At 45.7% G+C, this 21,425-nt stretch overlaps 1 protein-coding gene across 1 annotated transcript; it reads right to left on the bottom strand.

Moving 5' to 3' along the window:
- Positions 1–3,216: 3,216 nt before the first annotated feature.
- LOC140362602 (sphingolipid delta(4)-desaturase DES1-like) lies at positions 3,217–7,534 on the bottom strand. The gene is made up of 3 exons (XM_072448691.1): positions 7,427–7,534; positions 3,625–4,367; positions 3,217–3,519 (listed from the first exon to the last, which is right to left on the bottom strand). Exons 1-3 carry the CDS (start codon positions 7,506–7,508, stop codon positions 3,373–3,375), a joined length of 972 nt encoding a protein of 323 aa, XP_072304792.1. The 5' UTR covers positions 7,509–7,534; the 3' UTR covers positions 3,217–3,372.
- Between the last annotated feature and the right edge of the window lie 13,891 nt (positions 7,535–21,425).

Here is a 21,425-nt window from a genome sequence, read left to right as displayed (position 1 = left end):
GTAGTTGTACGTCTTCTTTAGTTGTAACGTCTTCTTTAGTTGTACGTCTTCTTTAGTTGTACGTCTTCTTTAGTTGTACGTCTTCTTTAGTTGTACGTCTTCTTTAGTTGTAACGTCTTCTTTAGTTGTACGTCTTCAAAGCCAATGACTCCTCTGGATCATCCAGATGGTCAGTGGCAAACTTCAGACGGGCCTGGACATCCATCCATCTTCTACCGCTTTGGTGCTTGCAGCGGGGGCACCAGTCTAACCAGGGACTCCCAGACTTCCTCCTCCCCAGACACTTCCTCCAACTCCTCCGGGGGATCCCAAGGCATTCCCTGGCCAGCGTGTCCTGGGTCTTCCCCGGGGCCTCTTCCCGGTGGGACATGCCCGGAACACCTCCCCAGGGAGGCGCCCAGGAGGGATCCAGAACAGATGCCCGAGCCACCTCAGCTGGCTCCTCTCGACATGGAGGAGCAGCGGCTCTACTCCGAGCTCCCCCCGTGAGCTCCTCACCCCATCTTTAAGGGAGCGCCCAGCCACACGGCGGAGGAAACTCATTTCGACCGCTTGTATCCGCGATCTTGTTCTTTCGGTCATTACCCAAAGCTCATGACCATAGGTGAGGGTAGGAACATAGACCGACCGGTAAATCGAGAGCTTTGCCTTTCGACTCAGCTCCCTCTTCACCACAACGGTCCGATGCAGCGACTGCATCACTGCAGCCGCCGATCCGCCTGTCGATCTCACGCTCCATCCTTCCCTCACTCGTGAACAAGACCCCGAGATACTTGAACTCCTCCACTTGGGGTAAGGACACCCCACCCACCTGGAGAGGACAAGACACCTTTTTTCCGGTCGAGAACCATGGCCTTGGCTGCAAACCGTCCCAGTGCAGCTGCAGGTCCGTATTTGATGGAGCCATCAGGACAACATCGTCTGCAAACAGTAGAGATGAGATCCTGTGGTCCCCAATCCGGACACCCTCCGACCCCTGACTGCGCCTAGAAATTCTGTCCATAAAAACTATGAACAGAACCGGTGACAAAGGGCAGCCCTGGCGGAGTCCCTCATGCACTGGGAACAGGTCTGACTTACTGCCGGCGATGCAAACACAGCTCCTGCTTCGGTCATACAGGGACCGGACAGCCCTGAGCAACGGGCCCCGGACCCCGTACTCCCGGAGCACCCCCCAAAGGACACCCCGAGGGGCAAGGTCAAAAGCCTTCTCCAGATCCACAAAGCACATGTGGACTGGTTGGGCAAACTCCCATGAACCCTCGAGCACCCAATGGAGGGTATAGAGCTGGTCCAGTGTTCCACGACCGGGACGAAAACCACTCTGCTCCTCCTGAATCCGACGTTCGACTATCGGTCGGATTGTCCTCTCCAGTACCTTGGAATAGACCTTACCGGGGAGGCTGAGGAGTGTGATCCCTCTGTAGTTGGAACACACCCTCCGGTCCCCCTTCTTGAACAGAGGGACCACCACCAGAGGCATGGTCCCCGAACGCCACTCGATGTTGCAGAGACGTGTCAGCCAAGACAGTCCTACAACATCCAGAGACTTTAGGTACTCAGGGCGGATCTCATCCACCCCCCAGAGCCAACTTACCACCAGGTGGTGATCGGTTGACAACTCTGAGTGTCCAAGACATGCGGCCGGAGGTCTGATGACACGACAACAAAGTCGATCATTGACCTCTGGCCTAGGGTGTCCTGGTGCCATGTGCACTGATGGACACCCTTGTGCTTGAACATGGTGTTAGTTATGGACAATCCGTGGCTAGCACAGAAGTCCAATAACTGAACAGCGCTCGGGTTCAGATCGGGGAAGCCGTTCTTCCCGATCACCCCTCTCCAGGTATCGCTGTCATTGCGGCCGTTGAAGTACCCCAGCAGAACAACGGAGTCCCCGGTCGGTGCACTGTCCAGTACCCCTCCCAAGGACTCCAAGAAGGCCGGGTACTCTGCACTTCTGTTCGGCCCGTAGGCCGCCACAACAGTGAGAGACCTGTCCCTTCACCGGGGTAAACTCCAACACGTGGCGGCTGAGCTGGGGGGCTATAAGCAAGCCCAAACCAGCCCGCCGCCTCTCCCCGCGGGCAACACCAGAGAAGTGGAGCGTCCAGCCCCTCTCGAGGAGATGGGTTCCAGAGCCCAAACTGTGCGTGGAGGTGAGGCCGACTATATCTAGTCGGTATCGCTCAACCTCCCGCACAAGCTCAGGCTCTTTCCCCCCCAGCGAGGTGACATTCCATGTCCCCAGAGTTAGTCTCTGTGTCTGGAGATCTGGTCGCCGAGGCCCCTGCCGTCGACTGCCGCCCAGATCTCTCAGCACCGGCCCCTTATGGATCCTCCTGCGGGTGGTGGGCCCACGAGAGGGCGGCCCCACGTCGCTCTTTCGGGCTGTGCCCGGCCGGACCTGGACATGTGCCGACTTAAGCAGTGGAACCTTCTATGCGATGCATGACTTTAAACCATGACGACGTAGTGTATTACCGATAGTAACCTTTGAAACTGTGGTCCCAGCTCTCTTCAGGTCATTGACCAGCTCCTCCCGTGTAGTTCTGAGCTGATTCCTCCCCTTTCTTATCATCACTGATGAGGTGAGATCTTGCATGGAGCCCCAGTCTGAGGGAGAATGATAATCATCTTTAGCCTCTTCCATTTTCTAACAAATGCTCCAACAGTTAATCTTTTTTCACCAAGCTGCTTGTCAAATGCACCATTGCCCTTTCCAGCCTTGTGGAGGTCAACAGTTTTGTCTCTGGTGTCTTTTGGCTCTTTGGTCTTGCCCAAGGTAGTAGATGGATTCTGGCTGATTGTGGGGTGGACAGGTGTCTTTATGCAGGCTACAACAGGTGCTACTACTTGAAGTGGAATAAAGGTGGACTTTTTAAAGGTAGACTCTTTTAGAGACAGAATTCTTCTTCTGTTACTTTTAATGGTGGTTGGCAGCCAACTGAAAAGGTGCATTTACCACCACCTACTGTAGTTGTACGTCCAACTTCTTGTATGTGTGGTATGTGTGTTTACACTTTACCATACCTATACCATCATATACTTATTTGCAGCAATAACGTATATACAAATACATTATTTAAAAATCCTAAAATGTGATTTCTAGATCTTTTTTCTCACAGTGGAAATTTCAGAGCCCTCCATAATTTCTTAGTGGGAAAAATTGCAAAATCGCAGTTCAAAAACTTAGACAGATCTCAGTAAGGTCAGTGGAAATATGAAAAGTAATCAGTCAGTCCTGGGAAAGACTTTAGTTCTGCACTTGTTTCACTCTTGAACTTTAGATGTCACAGTCACAGCCTGCTTTATACAGCCTCAGTCTGCCATAGTCAAATCCATTCAGCCTTTGGGTGGTAGTTTTTTAGGTCACTCCAGCTTCATTTCCCCTGTGAGTTTTCTCTTGATGCGGGAGTATGGACTAAGTGTGTCGTCCATGATAAAGTCATACAGAACTCTGACCCACGATGTGTGCTGGGGCAGATCTTCATAGTACTCTGCAGAAATCTTATTTACCTGGGAAGACAAGCAGCATGCAGCAAGTATTAGTGGTAGTTTAACCATGCATAAGATGTAAATACTCAGAGGATGAACTGAACGAACACTAGATCATGCACTCACCAGGGGCAGCAGGCGTCCAGGGATGCTCGGGAAGTCGTGGTGCTCGTTATGGTAGCCCACATTGAAGGTGAGTAGGTTGAGTGACCCATAATACGAGTAGGTCTCGTGGCCTTTAAGGAACATGTAGTGCTCTGCAATGAAGTGACTGGAGATGGGGTGCAGGCCCATTCCCAACAAGGAGCTGGCTAGCATGTAGACCAACGGCTTAACCCCCCACAGCCAGAAAAGCACAACATCGAAGCTGCACTGGATGAGTAAGTTGGTGATCTCCAGCTGAGAGATGGGTTTGGGGTTGATGCACAGCGGCTGTACGGCATAGAAAAGTGGTTGCAGAACAATCCAGATAAACTTTCGAATGCGTGTGCAGAAGAAGCGGCCTTCAAAGTCTGTGGGGATGTCCACGTCCACTCCATCGCCACCCATGTAGCGGTGATGGTCCAGGTGGTAGCGCTTGAAAGAAGCTGAAAATGGCAGGCCAATGGGCAGATTTGCAAACATCGCAAAGTAACGATTCCACAGTGCTTTGTTGTTTCCAAAAGCTGTGTTATGAGAGATTTCATGTATTGCAAGGGTTATAGACTGGTTGACACAGCTCCCAAATGTATAAGTCCAGAACAAGTCCCACTTCCAGTCCAGGTCTTTGACCAAATAGAAGGCGAGAAACTGGATGAACACCATCATACACACAATCCATTTGAGTCTTGGGTCAGGACCCATCAGTGTCTTGATCTCTGGATATTTGTCTGTAAGAAAAAAAAAGTAAGTAATTTCAACATACTTTTTCCTTCTTTTATTTGAATTAGGTCATAGCAACCTTTGCAGACTATATATAGCTGCACCATGAATAGGATATTTGAGAGGTGAACATCTCCACAATCTCAGGTTCTTCGTGTCAGTAGAAGGTTCTTGAGGTTAGTGTGCATGAAAGCACACTTTTATCTACACTTTATCTTACTACAGGTAGGCCATTCCAGGTGACTTCTGTCAACAGCACAACAATAACTGACTGATAAGAAAAATAATAATAATGATTGATGAATGATGATTACATAGTGCCTGTTAGCTGATAGCTTGACAAAACAATATAATTCATGTGTTGCAGTCACGTGATGAGATAAGAAGTGGGATATTTTTGAACAGGTGGACAAACTTACCTTTATCACTCTGGGGGAGGGCAGAAGTGCTCAAAATGAATGTGCTCCCACGATTAGCTTTTCTCTTCTCTGCCATCCCATTAGAAATCCCCCAGAGATGGTTCAGAGAAATCAATACACTATTTTCTTCATTTTTATGGAAAGGTAAGAAACCTAGAATAAGTCTGAAAAAAATATCCATCCCCAGGAAAAAGGGTGGACTAGGGATACCAGACATTCATAATTATTATATAGCATACAATGTAGCATAGAGTGTATACCCCCTTATCTGGGCGTATGAGAGGGAGCAGGCAGCTATGGGCCGCTGGAGATGGCTGGAACAGAAACTTGTCGAGGTGAATTATAAGAGTATTTCATTAGCCTCACTCTGGTATCATACCAAAATTAATAAAATCATAAAAAATCCCATAATTTCATTTCCTTGTAGAATTGTCAATGAAATACACAAACAACTCAAAATGAATGGTGTAGCTTTACCTTCGTGCCCCATATGGGACAACCCAGTATTTAAGGCTGGCGGGAAACCTATTAGCAATAAATCATGGCAAGAAAGAAACATCAACAATATAAGTCATATCCTGACGGAGAAATGCTCCTTCAATGAACTCAAGAAGACATTTGGCTTGAATGACTCTGATACGTTTCAGTATTTTCAAATTAAGTCCATCATGCAAAATTAATCAAGCATCATGTTAGCATCATGTTAGCATCATGTTAGCAGACAACAAACCTCTTGACATTAAGTTCGGGGATGCAGTCTCTGGCCGTGGAAAAGTATCTAAAATCTACAAATTGTTATGTTGCACTTCCTCTTGCACCTTTAATGTGATAAAAACACAATGGGAGAAATATTTGGGCAAACACTTAACATCAGAACAATGGGAAACTATCCTGAACCGCTCAAACAATCTTTCAAAATGTGTCAGGTATAAAATCATACAAATTAAGATTCTGTTCAGATCTTATATCACTCCACATAAACTTAAAAAAATGAATAGTAATGTTACGGATAAATGTTGGCACGGGTGTGGGATGAACCGTGGCACTGCCCAGAAACACAGACATTTTGGTTAAAGATCAGAGATTATTTATGTAAATTATTTAAAATCAACTTTACTTTAGAACCAGCAGTGCATTCTGGGGAAAAAAATGGAGGGAGCAACCACAAAAAAAAGTAAACTTTTATTAGACTTAGCCTTCCTTTCAGCTAAACGATTAATTTTAATAAACTGGAAAGTGAAGAAACCAAATTGTTTTAAAATAGTTAAACTGGCAGAAGGACTTTCTGGAACTTGTGTCTATGGAACAAGCAGCTTCTGTTCTGCAAGATCTGGGCAGTGACCACAGTGACCACTGTGACCACAGTGACCACTGTGACCACTGTGACCACAGTGACCACTGTGACCACAGTGACCACAGTGACCACTGTGACCACTGTGACCACAGTGACCACAGTGACCACAGTGACCACTGTGACCACAGTGACCACAGTGACCACAGTGACCACAGTGACCACTGTGACCACAGTGACCACAGTGACCACAGTGACCACTGTGACCACAGTGACCACTGTGACCACAGTGACCACTGTGACCACAGTGACCACAGTGACCACTGTGACCACAGTGACCACTGTGACCACAGTGACCACTGTGACCACTGTGACCACAGTGACCACAGTGACCACTGTGACCACAGTGACCACTGTGACCACTCAGACTCTCTGAGTCAAATCATGGCACTATTGAAAGAAAATTAAACATATGGGAATAATGAAATAAGACTGAAAATGACGAGCCACTCTGTCCACTCTTGTTTATTGTATTTTTTATTTTTTTTTTATTTATGTCATATGTGTGTGTATGTGGGGTGTTTCTTTCATTCATGTATTGTTTTTGTTTGTTTTTTCTTGTTATAGTCCTTGTTGTACAGTATATGTAAAATAAAAAAAATGTTTATTAAAAAAAAGAAAAAAAAGAAGCGGGATATTTAGCCATTTCAGGGCCTCATCAAGAGAGTTGTGTCATGAGGAAGTGATGCTGAGACAGGCACAGTCATGTGACCACTGTGTTCCACAAAAGTACAGGCAGAGCCCTGCACAGAGCAGGCCTGAAGTAGACTCCAATGAGAGTGTGACGCTTCAGAGTAAATCATTCAACCCTAGAGCTTGGTCCACACCAAGTCCCGTTACAGCACTCTTGAGTTATTGAAGATGAATCATTACACATGAATAAATCCTCCTGCGCAATGCAATGAAATTGAAATAGAACTAAATATGATAACTAATTTGCTTTCTTAATAAATTCACTCCTGCACAAAAGTGAGTGCCAGGAAGTTGCGCAGAGACGTGAAAATATTTGTATACAGCATAAAAGCATCATCATGGAAATCATTAGTATTTCCAGAGTATTGGAGTATATGAGTCAATTTGTATGTGACATATACCGTAACGTAATCCACCATAGATGAGATCAGAAGTGTTTTTAACAGCCTGACCTCGGACCTGTACTCTTGAATGACTCCAGACATTAATCCACCTAATTGCAGCATCTTCAGTTCAAGTTGACATGCTTGGTTCCCTGCACAACTAAGTCAATTATACATTTATTTTTTTTAAATGCACAACTGGTAAGTTAAAGTTTACATACCAAGGATCTCTTTCCTCCTTTCGGCATGAGGCTGGTCTGTGTACACCCATTCATAGTCCTCATGCGGTACACGGTTACCCATGGCGGTACTCTGTTATTATTTTAGGTCTTTATTTTAGGTCTTTGTGTGCATCCTCCAAGTGTGTCTGGAGACTTTAATCTAGATACCTTAATCTACCCCGCAGACCTTAACCAGGAGGAACCTTCTCTGACTGGTTCGGAAGAACACATTGCTAAGGTGGAAGTACTTTGAAGCGCTTCAAAGTACTTTGAGTAAGTGAGTAAGTGGGAAGGTTCCAAGTGTGGCGGTTCCATAACTACTGAGAGTACAGTCTAAGGAGGCGTAGTGAAGGTGCGTGTGTCACATTCCCCACAGTATTGACACTGTTGCTCTATATTGCACCATCTGGTGGTCTAAAAAAGGTAGACCTACTGCTTCTTAAGCAGATGCGTTAACACTACGATCCTTCATTCAAAAATGCAAACACTGAGTATGTTCTGAGGAGCAACAAATATGAGATAACTTAGTGATAAAGTCACTCAATCTTAGTAATTAAAATAAATAACAGCCTATTGTACAATACAGAGGCTGTAATATGAGAAGTGACTCATAATGAATGTAAAAATATTAGTAAAAAAGGGCTTGCAGAGGTTATTCTTGTGAACAATCACAATTACCCCTCAAAGAGGAACCGGCAAATATTCATCACAAGTGAACCACAAAGCGACAGACTGACACGAGCGACACCAAATGACACAGTAGATGTGTTGGTCACGTGACTTCTTTTGTGACACACAGAGTGACACAGCTCGACACAGGCGTCACTTTCAGAGCTGGAAACATGTGTCGGTTTCTCAACTCGTTTGGCCCATCACCAGGAGGCAGGGGCCTCGGGCCTCGACCATAAAGGGCAATGGCCTGATTAAATAGTACATCTAAAATTCACTAGAATACAGATTTCACCTCAACGTATAGGAAATTACAATAAGGCAAGGCAAGTTTATTTGTAGAGCACATTTCATACACAAGGCAATTCAAAGTGCTTCACAGCAAGAAAAATACATTAAAATCACAAAAAAATGACAGAAACAGAAATACAATCAAATTAATCAAATAAAAAAAAAAAAAAAAACACCTAGCCACAAAGAGTAACGTGTTTTTGGCTTTTTAAATCAGTCCAACTGATTGTACTTACTTTTAAGAGGATTTAATGTATTTAAAATGAATAGATATCAAGGATTTAAAGCTTAAGATTGCTAAAGATGCTTTTTATTTATGATATGAATTGCTTATGTTGATTAAAATTATAGAACTAGTGGAGACTACCATTTACCAGTAGCACTTATTATCAGATCAGATCTGACAAATTATCAGATCTTTATTTGCCACAATTGTTTATAAAAATACTCACAAACTTTAAAATTGGAACACACACATTGAAATATGTTTATCAGCCTGGGCTGAGCCCCTGATCCCACCAGTCTCTAGTGACACCCCTGCTGACAGCAGCAGGAAGGAAAGACCGGCGAAACCTCTCCAGAGTCTGTGGGTCAATGTGGTGTGATCATGCCACGACATGGACCCTACAACGAGCCAACATTCTGACTCTGTGAATGTCCTTGAGTGGCCCAGTCAGAGCCTAGACTTAAACCCAACTGAACATCTCTGGAGAGACGCTCAACGTCCAACCTGATGGAGCTCCAGAGGAGGAGTGGGAGGTCCAAAGATGCTTCAACAAAGTATTGAGCAAAAACAATCCAGTTCAATCAACTTTATTATACAGCACATTTTTATAAACTGAGATGTTTCCAAAGTGCTGCACAAACATTCAATAAACTTGCTCTACGAGAGCTCCTGACCATAATGATACAACATAAATAAATACAATATGAGAGTAAATAAATCATCTAAAACTATGAATCGAAAGAAAATAAAACAATGAAAGAAAAAGATTAAATAAAAACACAAAAGATCACACAACTCAATAAAAGTGGGCCTTAAGCTGAGACTTAAAACACTTTTAAGTCACTACTGCGGGGAGTAAATACTTATGTACAGGTCCTTATTTTGGTTTATTTTTTATTCTTAATAAATTTGCAAAGACTTCAAACAAACTTCTTTCATTTTGTCATTATTGTTTGAGAAATGTTGAGGCAAATGATGAATTTAATCCGAGTTCAAGGGTTAAGCTCTTGCACACAAGTGAGACTCTTGGACTATGGGACAGAATTATGAATTGGATCAATGCTTTTTTTAATCTAGCTTTGTTTGACATTTTTAGATTCTCATTCTTGTAGTAAAACCCCAGAAACTCTACTAGCTTTAAAGAAAGTACATGTAGTATTATGCCAAATTGACTTTGAGCGTTTAACCATTGCCCCCAGTTTTATGACATCATAAGGTAGATCTCCAAATATGTTTACAGCATATTGAATCATATTGATTACAACTGAGTGTACAACATGCCAGTGGAAAGCTAGGTTTATTTATCTTCTGCTGCCAGTAGATGGAAGTGCTAACATGATTCCTGATGAGTGTAAAAAGAGTGTGTGCTTTTGGTAGATACATCATTTTAAGTTCTAAAACATGAGATTTCAAATTAAATGTTCTCGGGAACACGTTTAAAGGCCAATAACAAGAGTATTAATGCAGAATATTTGTCTTTGCATCAGGTATAGGCAGATACTCAAAGCATCTCTACCATACACCAAATACTCAAGCATGTTCTTATCTGCATGGCCAACAAATGTACATTATTTACAAGTTCTTAAGCATTAAAATTGCAGACAGCGTTCTTGGACTTCTTCTCTTCTTTTGTGGGTGGGATGCTCCATCTTGTTGAGAAACCAGAGCCAAGTTTATCTTCAAGCTGAATAAAAACGACAGTTCGAACAGATTCATTTTGATAGACAGTAGACGACTTGCTCAGTACTTAAACTAAACTGAACTTACCACTTTTAGGAAACTCTGATAAACAACAGGATTTGCCATATCAGCCTCTGTTCGGAGTGTGACTTTAATAAGATAAGATAAGATAAGATATTCCTTTATTGTCCCACATGGGGAAATTTCATACACCAAATACTCAATAATAAAATAATCTTGGCACTTGAAGTTTTTATATCTACAAACAGACGAAAACAGTAAAATGAAAGATCTTGCAGTAGAACTGACCTTAGATTCAGGGTCTGGATTACAATCAATGCATTTCTAATCCACTGCTCTATTAAATATGTTAAAAACCAATGGGAAAGAGAAGGTAATATTGTTTTGACAGACAAAGAGTGAGAAAACGCGTGTACATCCTAGAGGAGGACATCAAAATCACATGTCTGGGGGGAGTTTTGCTGGAATAATGTGTCACACCGTGTCAAAGTGCCCATTATTCATGAGGAAATGCTGAAAATTGAAATGAATAATGTTCTGCAAACTGTTTTTGACATTGCCATCCATTTGGGCCTCCAAACTCCTGCCATGGCCACAATAAATGGATACCTTGTGAATTTACTTCTGACCGCAGGAAATGAAAGAAACTGGACTGGCATCGGAACAGACATCAGACGAATGGAAAAAATGACCTTCAGATTTATTTTGAAAATGGACAAATTTGACCGACTTTGGACTAAATGGGCCTTAAATGTTGTGACTTTTTATGTTGTAATTTGTTGGACGTTTTGATTTATGATAATAATAATAATTCATATTTTTGTTCTTCTCTCTGGTCGTGTTTTTTGTTCATGTATATATTTTAAAAAACATTGTGGTGATGAACAAAATGTACAATGATGATGATCTACTTATGCCGTAGTCACTAATTACCTGAAAAAAGCACAACATTTTGTGTCATCAAGCGCCAAGAAACCTGCTTAAATTCAGAAAATCAATCAAGTTCAGGTCACTTTTTATACACACAGGTAGAATTGTTTTGCAGTTGGAGTTGGTTTTCTCTGATACAGTTTGATAGCACCGCTCACTCACAGGTCAGTCCTGGGTCCCCGTCTGTTCAGTCTCTACATGCTGCCGTTAGGTCACATGATACGCAGTGAAAATGTGTCCAATCACAATGATGCAGACGAGTCAGATCTATGTTTCACTGTCGCAGGTGAATATGGACCAGTAGATTCACTCTGTCACTGCATCCAACAGATCAGTTTGTGGAGCAAAACAACTTTCTCCAGCTGAACTCAGACAAGACTGAAATCATCGTCTTTGTCACAGAAACAAAGAGAAAGTGTTAGTGTCACCTCCAGAGTCTCGGTCTAAAACCTACAAACCAAATTAGAAATCTGGGTGTAATAATGGACTCAGACAAAACAACATCAAATCAATAACATCAGCAGCTTTTTACCATCTAAAAAACGTTGCCAAAATCAAAAATATACTGTCAAAACCAGATTTAGAGAGACTTATCCATGCGTTTGTCTCCAGTAGATTAGACTACTGTAACGGCCTGCTCACTGGTCTCTCCAAACGAGCTGTAAAACAGCTGCAGTACATCCAGAACGCTGCTGCTCGGGTCCTGACTAGAACCAGGAAGTATGATCACATTAGTCCTGTTTAAAACCAGGAAGTATCAAATCAAATCAAATCAATTTATTTTTGTAAGGCCCAAAATCACAACAACAGTTGCCTCTGAGGGCCACAGGGAGAAATGAATCAACAATGTCTGTGGTGGCGATGAAGTCAGACAATGTCTGTGGTGGCGAGGGACGATGTCCCAGGGTCCTCTGTCCTTAGACTCTCCTTCTCGGCCAGGAAAAACTACAAAAAAACCTCTTTGGGAAAAAAGCGTAGAAACCTGGAGGAGTTCCAGTGAAGGAGAGATCCGACTCTCACAGACGGACAGACGGACACAAGGAGACTGGAGCTGGACCCACTCTTCAGGCAGAAGAGGGACCGTCTGAGTCGAGCTGGACCCACTCTTCAGGCAGAAGAGGGACCGTCTGAGTCGAGCTGGACCCACTCTTCAGGCAGAAGAGGGACCGTCTGAGTCGAGCTGGACCCACTCTTCAGGCAGAAGAGGGACCGACTGAGGCGAACTGGAGCCACTCTTCAGGCAGATGAGGGACCGTCCACACAGGGCAGGGACCACTTCACCAGGGGAGGGGCATCTGGGTCCACAGGTCCTCAGGAGTGAGAGAAAGAAAAGAAGGCGGTGAACAGTTTGCAAGTGGAATCAAAAAATAAATATTGTTTGATAGCATAAGTAGTCAGAAGAAGAAGAGGATAGTGCTCAAGCTGACATACTTCCCCCAGCATAGTTACCATCACATTAGTCCTGACTAGAACCAGGAAGTACCATCACATTAGTCCTGTTCTCAGGTCTCTGCACTGCCCCCTGTGGCTCAAAGAAGAGACTTTAAACAGCTCTGCTTGTGTACAAGTCTCTCCATGGCCTAGCACCAAAGTACATCTCAGACATGTTAGTGCCATATGAACCATCTCGGACTCTGAGGACCTCAGGGACTGGCCTCCTGCTGGTGCCAGAGTCACATGGACCAGCCTCCTGCTGGTGCCAGAGTCACATGGACCAGCCTCCTGCTGGTGCCAGAGTCAGGACTAAACATGGACCGGCCTCCTGCTGGTGCCAGAGTCAGGACTAAACATGGACCGGCCTCCTGCTGGTGCCAGAGTCAAACTCAAACTGTTTTGTGACCTCTGTAATTTCTTTGTGATTGTAATACATTTTTCCTGCTGTGAAGCACTTTCAATTGCCTTGTTTCTGAAATGTGCTCTACAAATAAACTTCCCTTGTCTTGCCTTGTTCATTTCGGGACCAGGCTGTTACCTTTTTGGCAGACAAAGTTCCCCAGAGTTGAACAGTGTAAATCATTCCAGGAAAAGCTTGAAGTCTGAGAAGCACAGAATTCGGATCCATGATTGTTTGGCTCCGGTTGTAACCACTTCATGTAGGTACTGGGGCTGCCGTTGGACCACCTCCAGGAGATCCGGTCCAGGCCGATCCACACAGAGGTTGTGGTGGTAGAAAGAAGGTCCGTCACAGCTTGGTTTTCAGCCGAAGTCTCGATCATGGCCAGGTCGTGGTAGTTCTGTCTGCAGTAGGACTGGGACTGGGACCAGGTCATCGGATCGGTGATCAGAATGTACTGTTTAAGGCCTGACAGTTGAACTGAGTTGAGAGAGAAGGGAAATGTTAGAAGCAAGTGTATGTTCTAGAGTGAAATATTGCTTGTAGAGGTGGAACATATTGAAAAATGTAACAAATAAATTAGAATATTCAGTGTATTGTGAAATTCAAACAATAAAAAGTTGACCAAAGAGTATAAATTTCATCTGGACTCTCATCCAAGAGTCATTGTCAATCTGCAAATTTAGATATTTATCCTTTTCTGTGGTTTCAACCGAAACTACACCTCTTTGTTTCCTACTGGAGGTTAAAGAAGAGGCTAGTTTGACAGGCTCTCCGGTCCCTGCCCACCAGGCCCTGCCCTTCACGGAACAGGATAAATGTCTCTTGGATGAGAGTCGAAACGTTTCGTTCTTTTTCCACGGGTATAAAATAACATGTATGCCCTTTTGTGGTATATTTTAATTTAAGGTTTATTTTGTGTGATACTTGAACCTCAACCAAGACATTGACAGGAATGTTTGATTGCTCGGAAAGTCCAGAATGATATCTCAGTATTTTACGGAGATCGACATCAGTCAGGTCATCGTTTTAAGGGTTAGGCTCAGATGGCCATGATTGACGTTGAGGTGGATTAGTCAACCAGGGACTAGCATGGTCCATCCATATCAAAACAAACAAGTGGTTAAAAGGACAAAAGGCAAACTATATCACAAGTGGACGTCTGCAGAATCTACAAGAGAAACTCAAAACTCCCTCTAAACGAATCGAACATTTGATTCGCTCATTTGTTTCACAAGCATCACAGAAATAAACCGATCTGATTCCATGGTTCTGTCTGAGTTTAGTGGAGGGCGTGGTCACCAAACGCAAAGAATTGAAAAAGTGTGAATCATCTGAATATTGAGATGATAACTTTTGGCAATATAAGAGTGTCAGAAATAAATGATTCACTTTATTAACTAACAAATATACTATCTTTGTATTAGAATATCAGTCTATCAATTTTAATGTGAGCATAATTGAAGTTGCTAGATTATTATAGAGAATAGAGTGTAGAGATGTGGGGCATTAAAGCAACTTACCATAGTAACAAAAGAAGTGCAATGGACTGGCACTGGTCTTGATCCCTCCAGAAGCCGTTTTGAATGTAGACACAAGATTCTTTTCCACCATAATTATCTGGTTGAGCGGAGGCCCAGTTCTGGTAACCTCCAGGGCTGGTGGTCCCAGTGGAAGACCATCTCCAGGAGTTTGAGTCAGTGGTCATCACCCCTTTCCATGAAGCAGGGTCATCGAACAGTCCGATCCAGGCCCAGGCGCCAGAAGGTATTTGTACTCTTTTCACATCCTCTGCATTTTCCATAGTGGCCAGGTCAGTGTAGTGCTCTCTGCAGAACTCCCGAGCATCTTTCCAACTCAGGGTCCTGTCCACGTAGTGGTACTCAATCTGACATTGCACACGGATGAGCCCTGGTTGTTTGGAACAAGCAAGAGTTCAATGGAGATTAGAAAAGCAGAAAACAACATCCAATAGTTGTAGATTTGGTTCATATCTGAAGAGATAGCTTTGTGTCTTGCCAAAACTATAAGTACAATGGGATAAATTAGAACAACACTAAGAAGAAACTATCTTAAAACAGACCCAATAGTCTTAGTGATACTCTTTAGCTTTAGTTGTGCACAATAAGAACAAAATGATAAGGTGGACTCTTACCATAAAGCAGGAGGGATGAGAGAATCCCAAAATGCCTGTTCATCACTATCTATTTCGAGCTATTCTATTCAAATGAATTGATATGTAATCATAAAGGTCGCCAGATAATATGGAAAATGAGCTTTACAACTAAAGAGCCTTGTCAGTCCACAATCTCAGTCGATCTCAGTCGTCCGATGGCTGTGCCACTTTGTTTATGACCAGGATTTGTTTGTTCGTCATCCATTCAAATGACTCGGATGGAAATATGTATTTCTAGAAAGGGTGAGGTTTAATGTGGATCACGACATTACAGTGTTATAATGGAGTCTGCATTTAACCTAATCATATTCTGTTCATATTCATGTCATGGATGTAAAGGTCCATGGTTACTAGATGTATGAGTAGTTTAGTACTGAACTGTGAATGGAGTACAAGCCGTGTTGGAAAGAGTACTGAATATTTGTACTCAATTAAGAGTACAAGTACTGGGACCAAATCTGAACTTAAGTAAAAATAAAAAGTACACTAGTTTGGACTCTTTAATATGGTTTCAGTATAATCTTAGCTCAGTTTTTTGTACAGAACTTGATTAAAGACACATCTTAAAATGGCAGTCAGTGTATTCTTTGAGCTCTGGCCAATCAGAGCGAGCGATGCAGCGATGTTTTAAGTGTTTGTAGTTTTAAAGCGAAGCAGAGACACTGTCGAAACGTACTATTAGTGACGATGACACAAACCTCACCAACGATCAAGGACTGGACTGACAAAGTAACAAATATCAGACAAATGGAAACAAAATTACATTTGGACTTAATTTGGACAAGTCTGAGGACAGGTCTGAGGACAAGTCTGAGGACAGGTCTGAGGACAAGTCTGAGGACAGGTCTGAGGACAAGTCTGAGGACAGGTCTGAGGACAAGTCTGAGGACAGGTCTGAGGACAGGTCTGAGGACAAGTCTGAGGACAGGTCTAAGGACAGGTCTGAGGACAGGTCTGAGGACAAGTCTGAGGACAGGTCTGAGGACAGGTCTGAGGACAGGTCTGAGGACAGGTCTGAGGACAGGTCTAAGGACAGGTCTGAGGACAGGTCTGAGGACAAGTCTGAGGACAGGTCTGAGGACAAGTCTGAGGACAGGTCTGAGGACAGGTCTAAGGACAGGTCTGAGGACAAGTCTAAGGACAGGTCTGAGGACAGGTCTGAGGACAAGTCTGAGGACAGGTCTGAGGACAGGTCTGAGGACAAGTCTGAGGACAGGTCTGAGGACAGGTCTGAGGACAGGTCTAAGGACAGGTCTGAGGACAGGTCTAAGGACAGGTCTGAGGACAAGTCTGAGGACAGGTCTGAGGACAGGTCTGAGGACAAGTCTGAGGACAGGTCTGAGGACAAGTCTGAGGACAGGTCTGAGGACAAGTCTGAGGACAGGTCTGAGGACAGGTCTAAGGACAGGTCTGAGGACAAGTCTAAGGACAGGTCTGAGGACAGGTCTGAGGACAAGTCTGAGGACAGGTCTAAGAACAGGTCTGAGGACAGGTCTGAGGACAAGTCTGAGGACAGGTCTGAGGACAAGTCTGAGGACAGGTCTGAGGACAGGTCTGAGGACAGGTCTAAGGACAGGTCTGAGGACAGGTCTGAGGACAAGTCTGAGGACAGGTCTGAGGACAGGTCTAAGGACAGGTCTGAGGACAGGTCTGAGGACAAGTCTGAGGACAAGTCTGAGGACAGGTCTGAGGACAGGTCTGAGGACAGGTCTAAGGACAGGTCTGAGGACAGGTCTGAGGACAAGTCTGAGGACAGGTCTGAGGACAAGTCTGAGGACAGGTCTGAGGACAGGTCTGAGGACAAGTCTGAGGACAGGTCTGAGGACAAGTCTGAGGACAGGTCTGAGGACAGGTCTGAGGACAGGTCTAAGGACAGGTCTGAGGACAGGTCTGAGGACAAGTCTGAGGACAGGTCTGAGGACAAGTCTGAGGACAGGTCTGAGGACAAGTCTGAGGACAGGTCTGAGGACAGGTCTAAGGACAGGTCTGAGGACAAGTCTAAGAACAGGTCTGAGGACAGGTCTGAGGACAAGTCTGAGGACAGGTCTAAGAACAGGTCTGAGGACAGGTCTGAGGACAAGTCTAAGGACAAGTCTGAGGACAGGTCTGAGGACAGGTCTGAGGACAGGTCTGAGGACAAGTCTGAGGACAAGTCTGAGGACAGGTCTGAGGACAGGTCTGAGGACAAGTCTGAGGACAGGTCTGAGGACAGGTCTGAGGACAGGTATAAGGACAGGTCTGAGGACAGGTCTGAGGACAGGTGTGAGGACAGGTCTGAGGACAAGTCTGAGGACAGGTCTGAGGACAAGTCTGAGGACAGGTCTAACGAAAGATCTGAGGACAGGTCTGAGGACAAGTCTGAGGACAGGTCAAAGGACAGGTCTAAGGACAGGTCTGAGGACAGGTCTAAGGACAGGTCTAAGGACAGGTCTAAGGACAGGTCTAAGGACAAGTCTGAGGACAGGTCTGAGGACAGGTCTAAGGACAGGTCTGAGGACAGGTCTGAGGACAGGTCTAAGGACAAGTCTGAAGACAGGTCTGAGGACAGGTCTGAGGACAGGTCTAAGGACAGGTCTAAGGACAGGTTTAAGGACAGGTCTAAGGACAAGTCTGAGGACAGGTCTGAGGACAGGTCTAAGGACAGGTCTAAGGACAGGTCTGAGGACAGGTCTGAGGATAGGTCTAAGGACAGGTCTCAGGACAGGTCTAAGGACAGGTCTGAGGACAGGTCTAAGGACAGGTCTAAGGACAGGTCTAAGGACAGGTCTAAGGACAGGTCTGAGGACAGGTCTGAGGACAAGTCTGGGGACAGGTCTAAGAACAGGTCTGAGGACAGGTCTAAGAACAGGTCTGAGGACAAGTCTAAGGACAAGTCTGAGGACAAGTCTAAGGACAAGTCTGAGGACAGGTCTGAGGACAAGTCTGAGGACAGGTCTGAGGACAAGTCTAAGGACAAGTCTGAGGACAAGTCTGAGGACAAGTCTGAGGACAGGTCTGAGGACAGGTCTGAGGACAAGTCTAAGGACAAGTCTGAGGACAGGTCTGAGGACAGGTCTGAGGACAGGTCTGAGGACAAGTCTAAGGACAAGTCTGAGGACAGGTCTGAGGACAAGTCTGAGGACAGGTCTGAGGACAAGTCTAAGGACAAGTCTGAGGACAGGTCTGAGGACAAGTCTGAGGACAGGTCTGAGGACAGGTATAAGGACAGGTCTGAGGACAGGTGTGAGGACAGGTCTGAGGACAAGTCTGAGGACAGGTCTGAGGACAAGTCTGAGGACAGGTCTGAGGACAGGTCTAACGACAGGTCTGAGGACAGGTCTAAGGACAGGTCTGAGGACAGGTCTAAGGACAGGTCTGAGGACAGGTCTAAGGACAGGTCTGAGGACAGTTATGAGGACAGGTCTGAGGACAGGTCTGAGGACAAGTCTGAGGACAGGTCTAAGGACAGGTTTAAGGACAGGTCTAAGGACAGGTCTAAGCACAGGTCTGAGGACAGGTCAAAGGACAGGTCTAAGGACAGGTCTAAGGACAGGTCTGAGGACAGGTCTAAGGACAGGTCAAAGGACAAGTCTGAGGACAGGTCTAAGGACAGGTCAAAGGACAAGTCTAAGGGCAGGTCTAAGGACAGGTCTAAGGACAGGTCTAAGGACAAGTCTGAGGACAGGTCAAAGGACAGGTCTGAGGACAGGTCAAAGGACAGGTCTAAGGACAAGTCTGAGGACAGGTCTGAGGACAAGTCTGAGGACAGGTCTAAGGACAGGTCTGAGGACAGGTCTGAGGACAAGTCTGAGGACAGGTCTAAGGACAGGTCTGAGGACAAGTCTAAGGACAAGTGTGAGGACAGGTCTGAGGACAGGTCTGAGGACAGGTCTAAGGACAGGTCTAAGGACAGGTCTGAGGACAAGTCTGAGGACAGGTCTGAGGACAGGTCTAAGGACAGGTCTGAGGACAGGTCTGAGGACAGGTCTGAGGACAAGTCTGAGGACAGGTCTAAGGACAGGTTTAAGGACAGGTCTGAGGACAAGTCTGAGGACAGGTCTGAGGACAAGTCTGAGGACAGGTCTGAGGACAGGTCTGAGGACAGGTCTAAGGACAGGTCTGAGGACAGGTCTGAGGACAAGTCTGAGGACAGGTCTGAGGACAGGTCTAAGGACAGGTCTGAGGACAGGTCTGAGGACAAGTCTGAGGACAGGTCTGAGGACAAGTCTGAGGACAGGTCTGAGGACAGGTCTGAGGACAGGTCTGAGGACAGGTCTGAGGACAAGTCTGAGGACAGGTCTGAGGACAGGTCTGAGGACAAGTCTGAGGACAGGTCTGAGGACAGGTCTGAGGACAGGTCTGAGGACAGGTCTGAGGACAAGTCTGAGGACAGGTCTGAGGACAAGTCTGAGGACAGGTCTGAGGACAGGTCTGAGGACAGGTCTAAGGACAGGTCTGAGGACAGGTCTGAGGACAAGTCTGAGGACAGGTCTGAGGACAAGTCTGAGGACAGGTCTGAGGAACAGTCTGAGGACAGGTCTGAGGACAGGTCTAAGGACAGGTCTGAGGACAAGTCTAAGGACAGGTCTGAGGACAGGTCTGAGGACAAGTCTGAGGACAGGTCTAAGAACAGGTCTGAGGACAGGTCTGAGGACAAGTCTGAGGACAGGTCTGAGGACAAGTCTGAGGACAGGTCTGAGGACAAGTCTGAGGACAGGTCTGAGGACAGGTCTAAGGACAGGTCTGAGGACAAGTCTAAGGACAGGTCTGAGGACAGGTCTGAGGACAAGTCTGAGGACAGGTCTAAGAACAGGTCTGAGGACAGGTCTGAGGACAAGTCTAAGGACAAGTCTGAGGACAGGTCTGAGGACAGGTCTGAGGACAGGTCTGAGGACAAGTCTGAGGACAAGTCTGAGGACAGGTCTGAGGACAGGTCTGAGGACAAGTCTGAGGACAGGTCTGAGGACAGGTCTGAGGACAGGTATAAGGACAGGTCTGAGGACAGGTCTGAGGACAGGTGTGAGGACAGGTCTGAGGACAAGTCTGAGGACAGGTCTGAGGACAAGTCTGAGGACAGGTCTAACGAAAGGTCTGAGGACAGGTCTAAGGACAGGTCTAAGGACAAGTCTGAGGACAGGTCAAAGGACAGGTCTAAGGACAGGTCTGAGGACAGGTCTAAGGACAGGTCTAAGGACAGGTCTAAGGACAGGTCTAAGGACAAGTCTGAGGACAGGTCTGAGGACAGGTCTAAGGACAGGTCTGAGGACAGGTCTGAGGACAAGTCTGAAGACAGGTCTGAGGACAGGTCTGAGGACAGGTCTAAGGACAGGTCTAAGGACAGGTTTAAGGACAGGTCTAAGGACAAGTCTGAGGACAGGTCTGAGGACAGGTCTAAGGACAGGTCTGAGGACAGGTCTGAGGATAGGTCTAAGGACAGGTCTAAGGACAGGTCTAAGGACAGGTCTGAGGACAGGTCTAAGGACAGGTCTGAGGACAGGTCTGAGGACAAGTCTGGGGACAGGTCTAAGAACAGGTCTGAGGACAGGTCTAAAAAACAGGTCTGAGGACAAGTCTAAGGACAAGTCTGAGGACAGGTCTGAGGACAGGTCTGAGGACAAGTCTAAGGACAAGTCTGAGGACAGGTCTGAGGACAAGTCTGAGGACAGGTCTGAGGACAAGTCTAAGGACAAGTCTGAGGACAGGTCTGAGGACAAGTCTGAGGACAGGTCTGAGGACAGGTATAAGGACAGGTCTGAGGACAGGTCTGAGGACAGGTGTGAGGACAGGTCTGAGGACAAGTCTGAGGACAGGTCTGAGGACAAGTCTGAGGACAGGTCTGAGGACAGGTCTAACGACAGGTCTGAGGACAGGTCTAAGGACAGGTCTGAGGACAGGTCTAAGGACAGGTCTGAGGACAGTTATGAGGACAGGTCTGAGGACAGGTCTGAGGACAAGTCTTAGGACAGGTCTAAGGACAGGTTTAAGGACAGGTCTAAGGACAGGTCTAAGGACAGGTCTGAGGACAGGTCAAAGGACAGGTCTAAGGACAGGTCTAAGGACAGGTCTGAGGACAGGTCTAAGGACAGGTCAAAGGACAAGTCTGAGGACAGGTCTAAGGACAGGTCAAAGGACAAGTCTAAGGACAGGTCTAAGGACAGGTCTAAGGACAGGTCTAAGGACAAGTCTGAGGACA

Source organism: Eucyclogobius newberryi, unplaced genomic scaffold, assembly GCF_026437365.1.
Source record: "Eucyclogobius newberryi isolate DKJ021-1_F unplaced genomic scaffold, fEucNew1.0.hap1 SCAF_17, whole genome shotgun sequence".
NCBI classification, from domain to species: domain Eukaryota; kingdom Metazoa; phylum Chordata; class Actinopteri; order Gobiiformes; family Gobiidae; genus Eucyclogobius; species Eucyclogobius newberryi.
This window is presented reverse-complemented; position numbering and strand designations above follow the sequence as displayed.

Coding starts and splice junctions, on each gene's coding strand:
- LOC140362602 (XM_072448691.1), bottom strand. CDS start 7,508: ATGGGTAACCGTGTACCGCATGAGGACTATGAATGGGTGTACACAGAC. Junction 4,368..7,426: donor AAGGAGGAAAGAGATCCTTG/GTATGTAAACTT, acceptor TTTTTCTTACAG/ACAAATATCCAGAGATCAAG. Junction 3,520..3,624: donor CTGGACGCCTGCTGCCCCTG/GTGAGTGCATGA, acceptor TTGTCTTCCCAG/GTAAATAAGATTTCTGCAGA.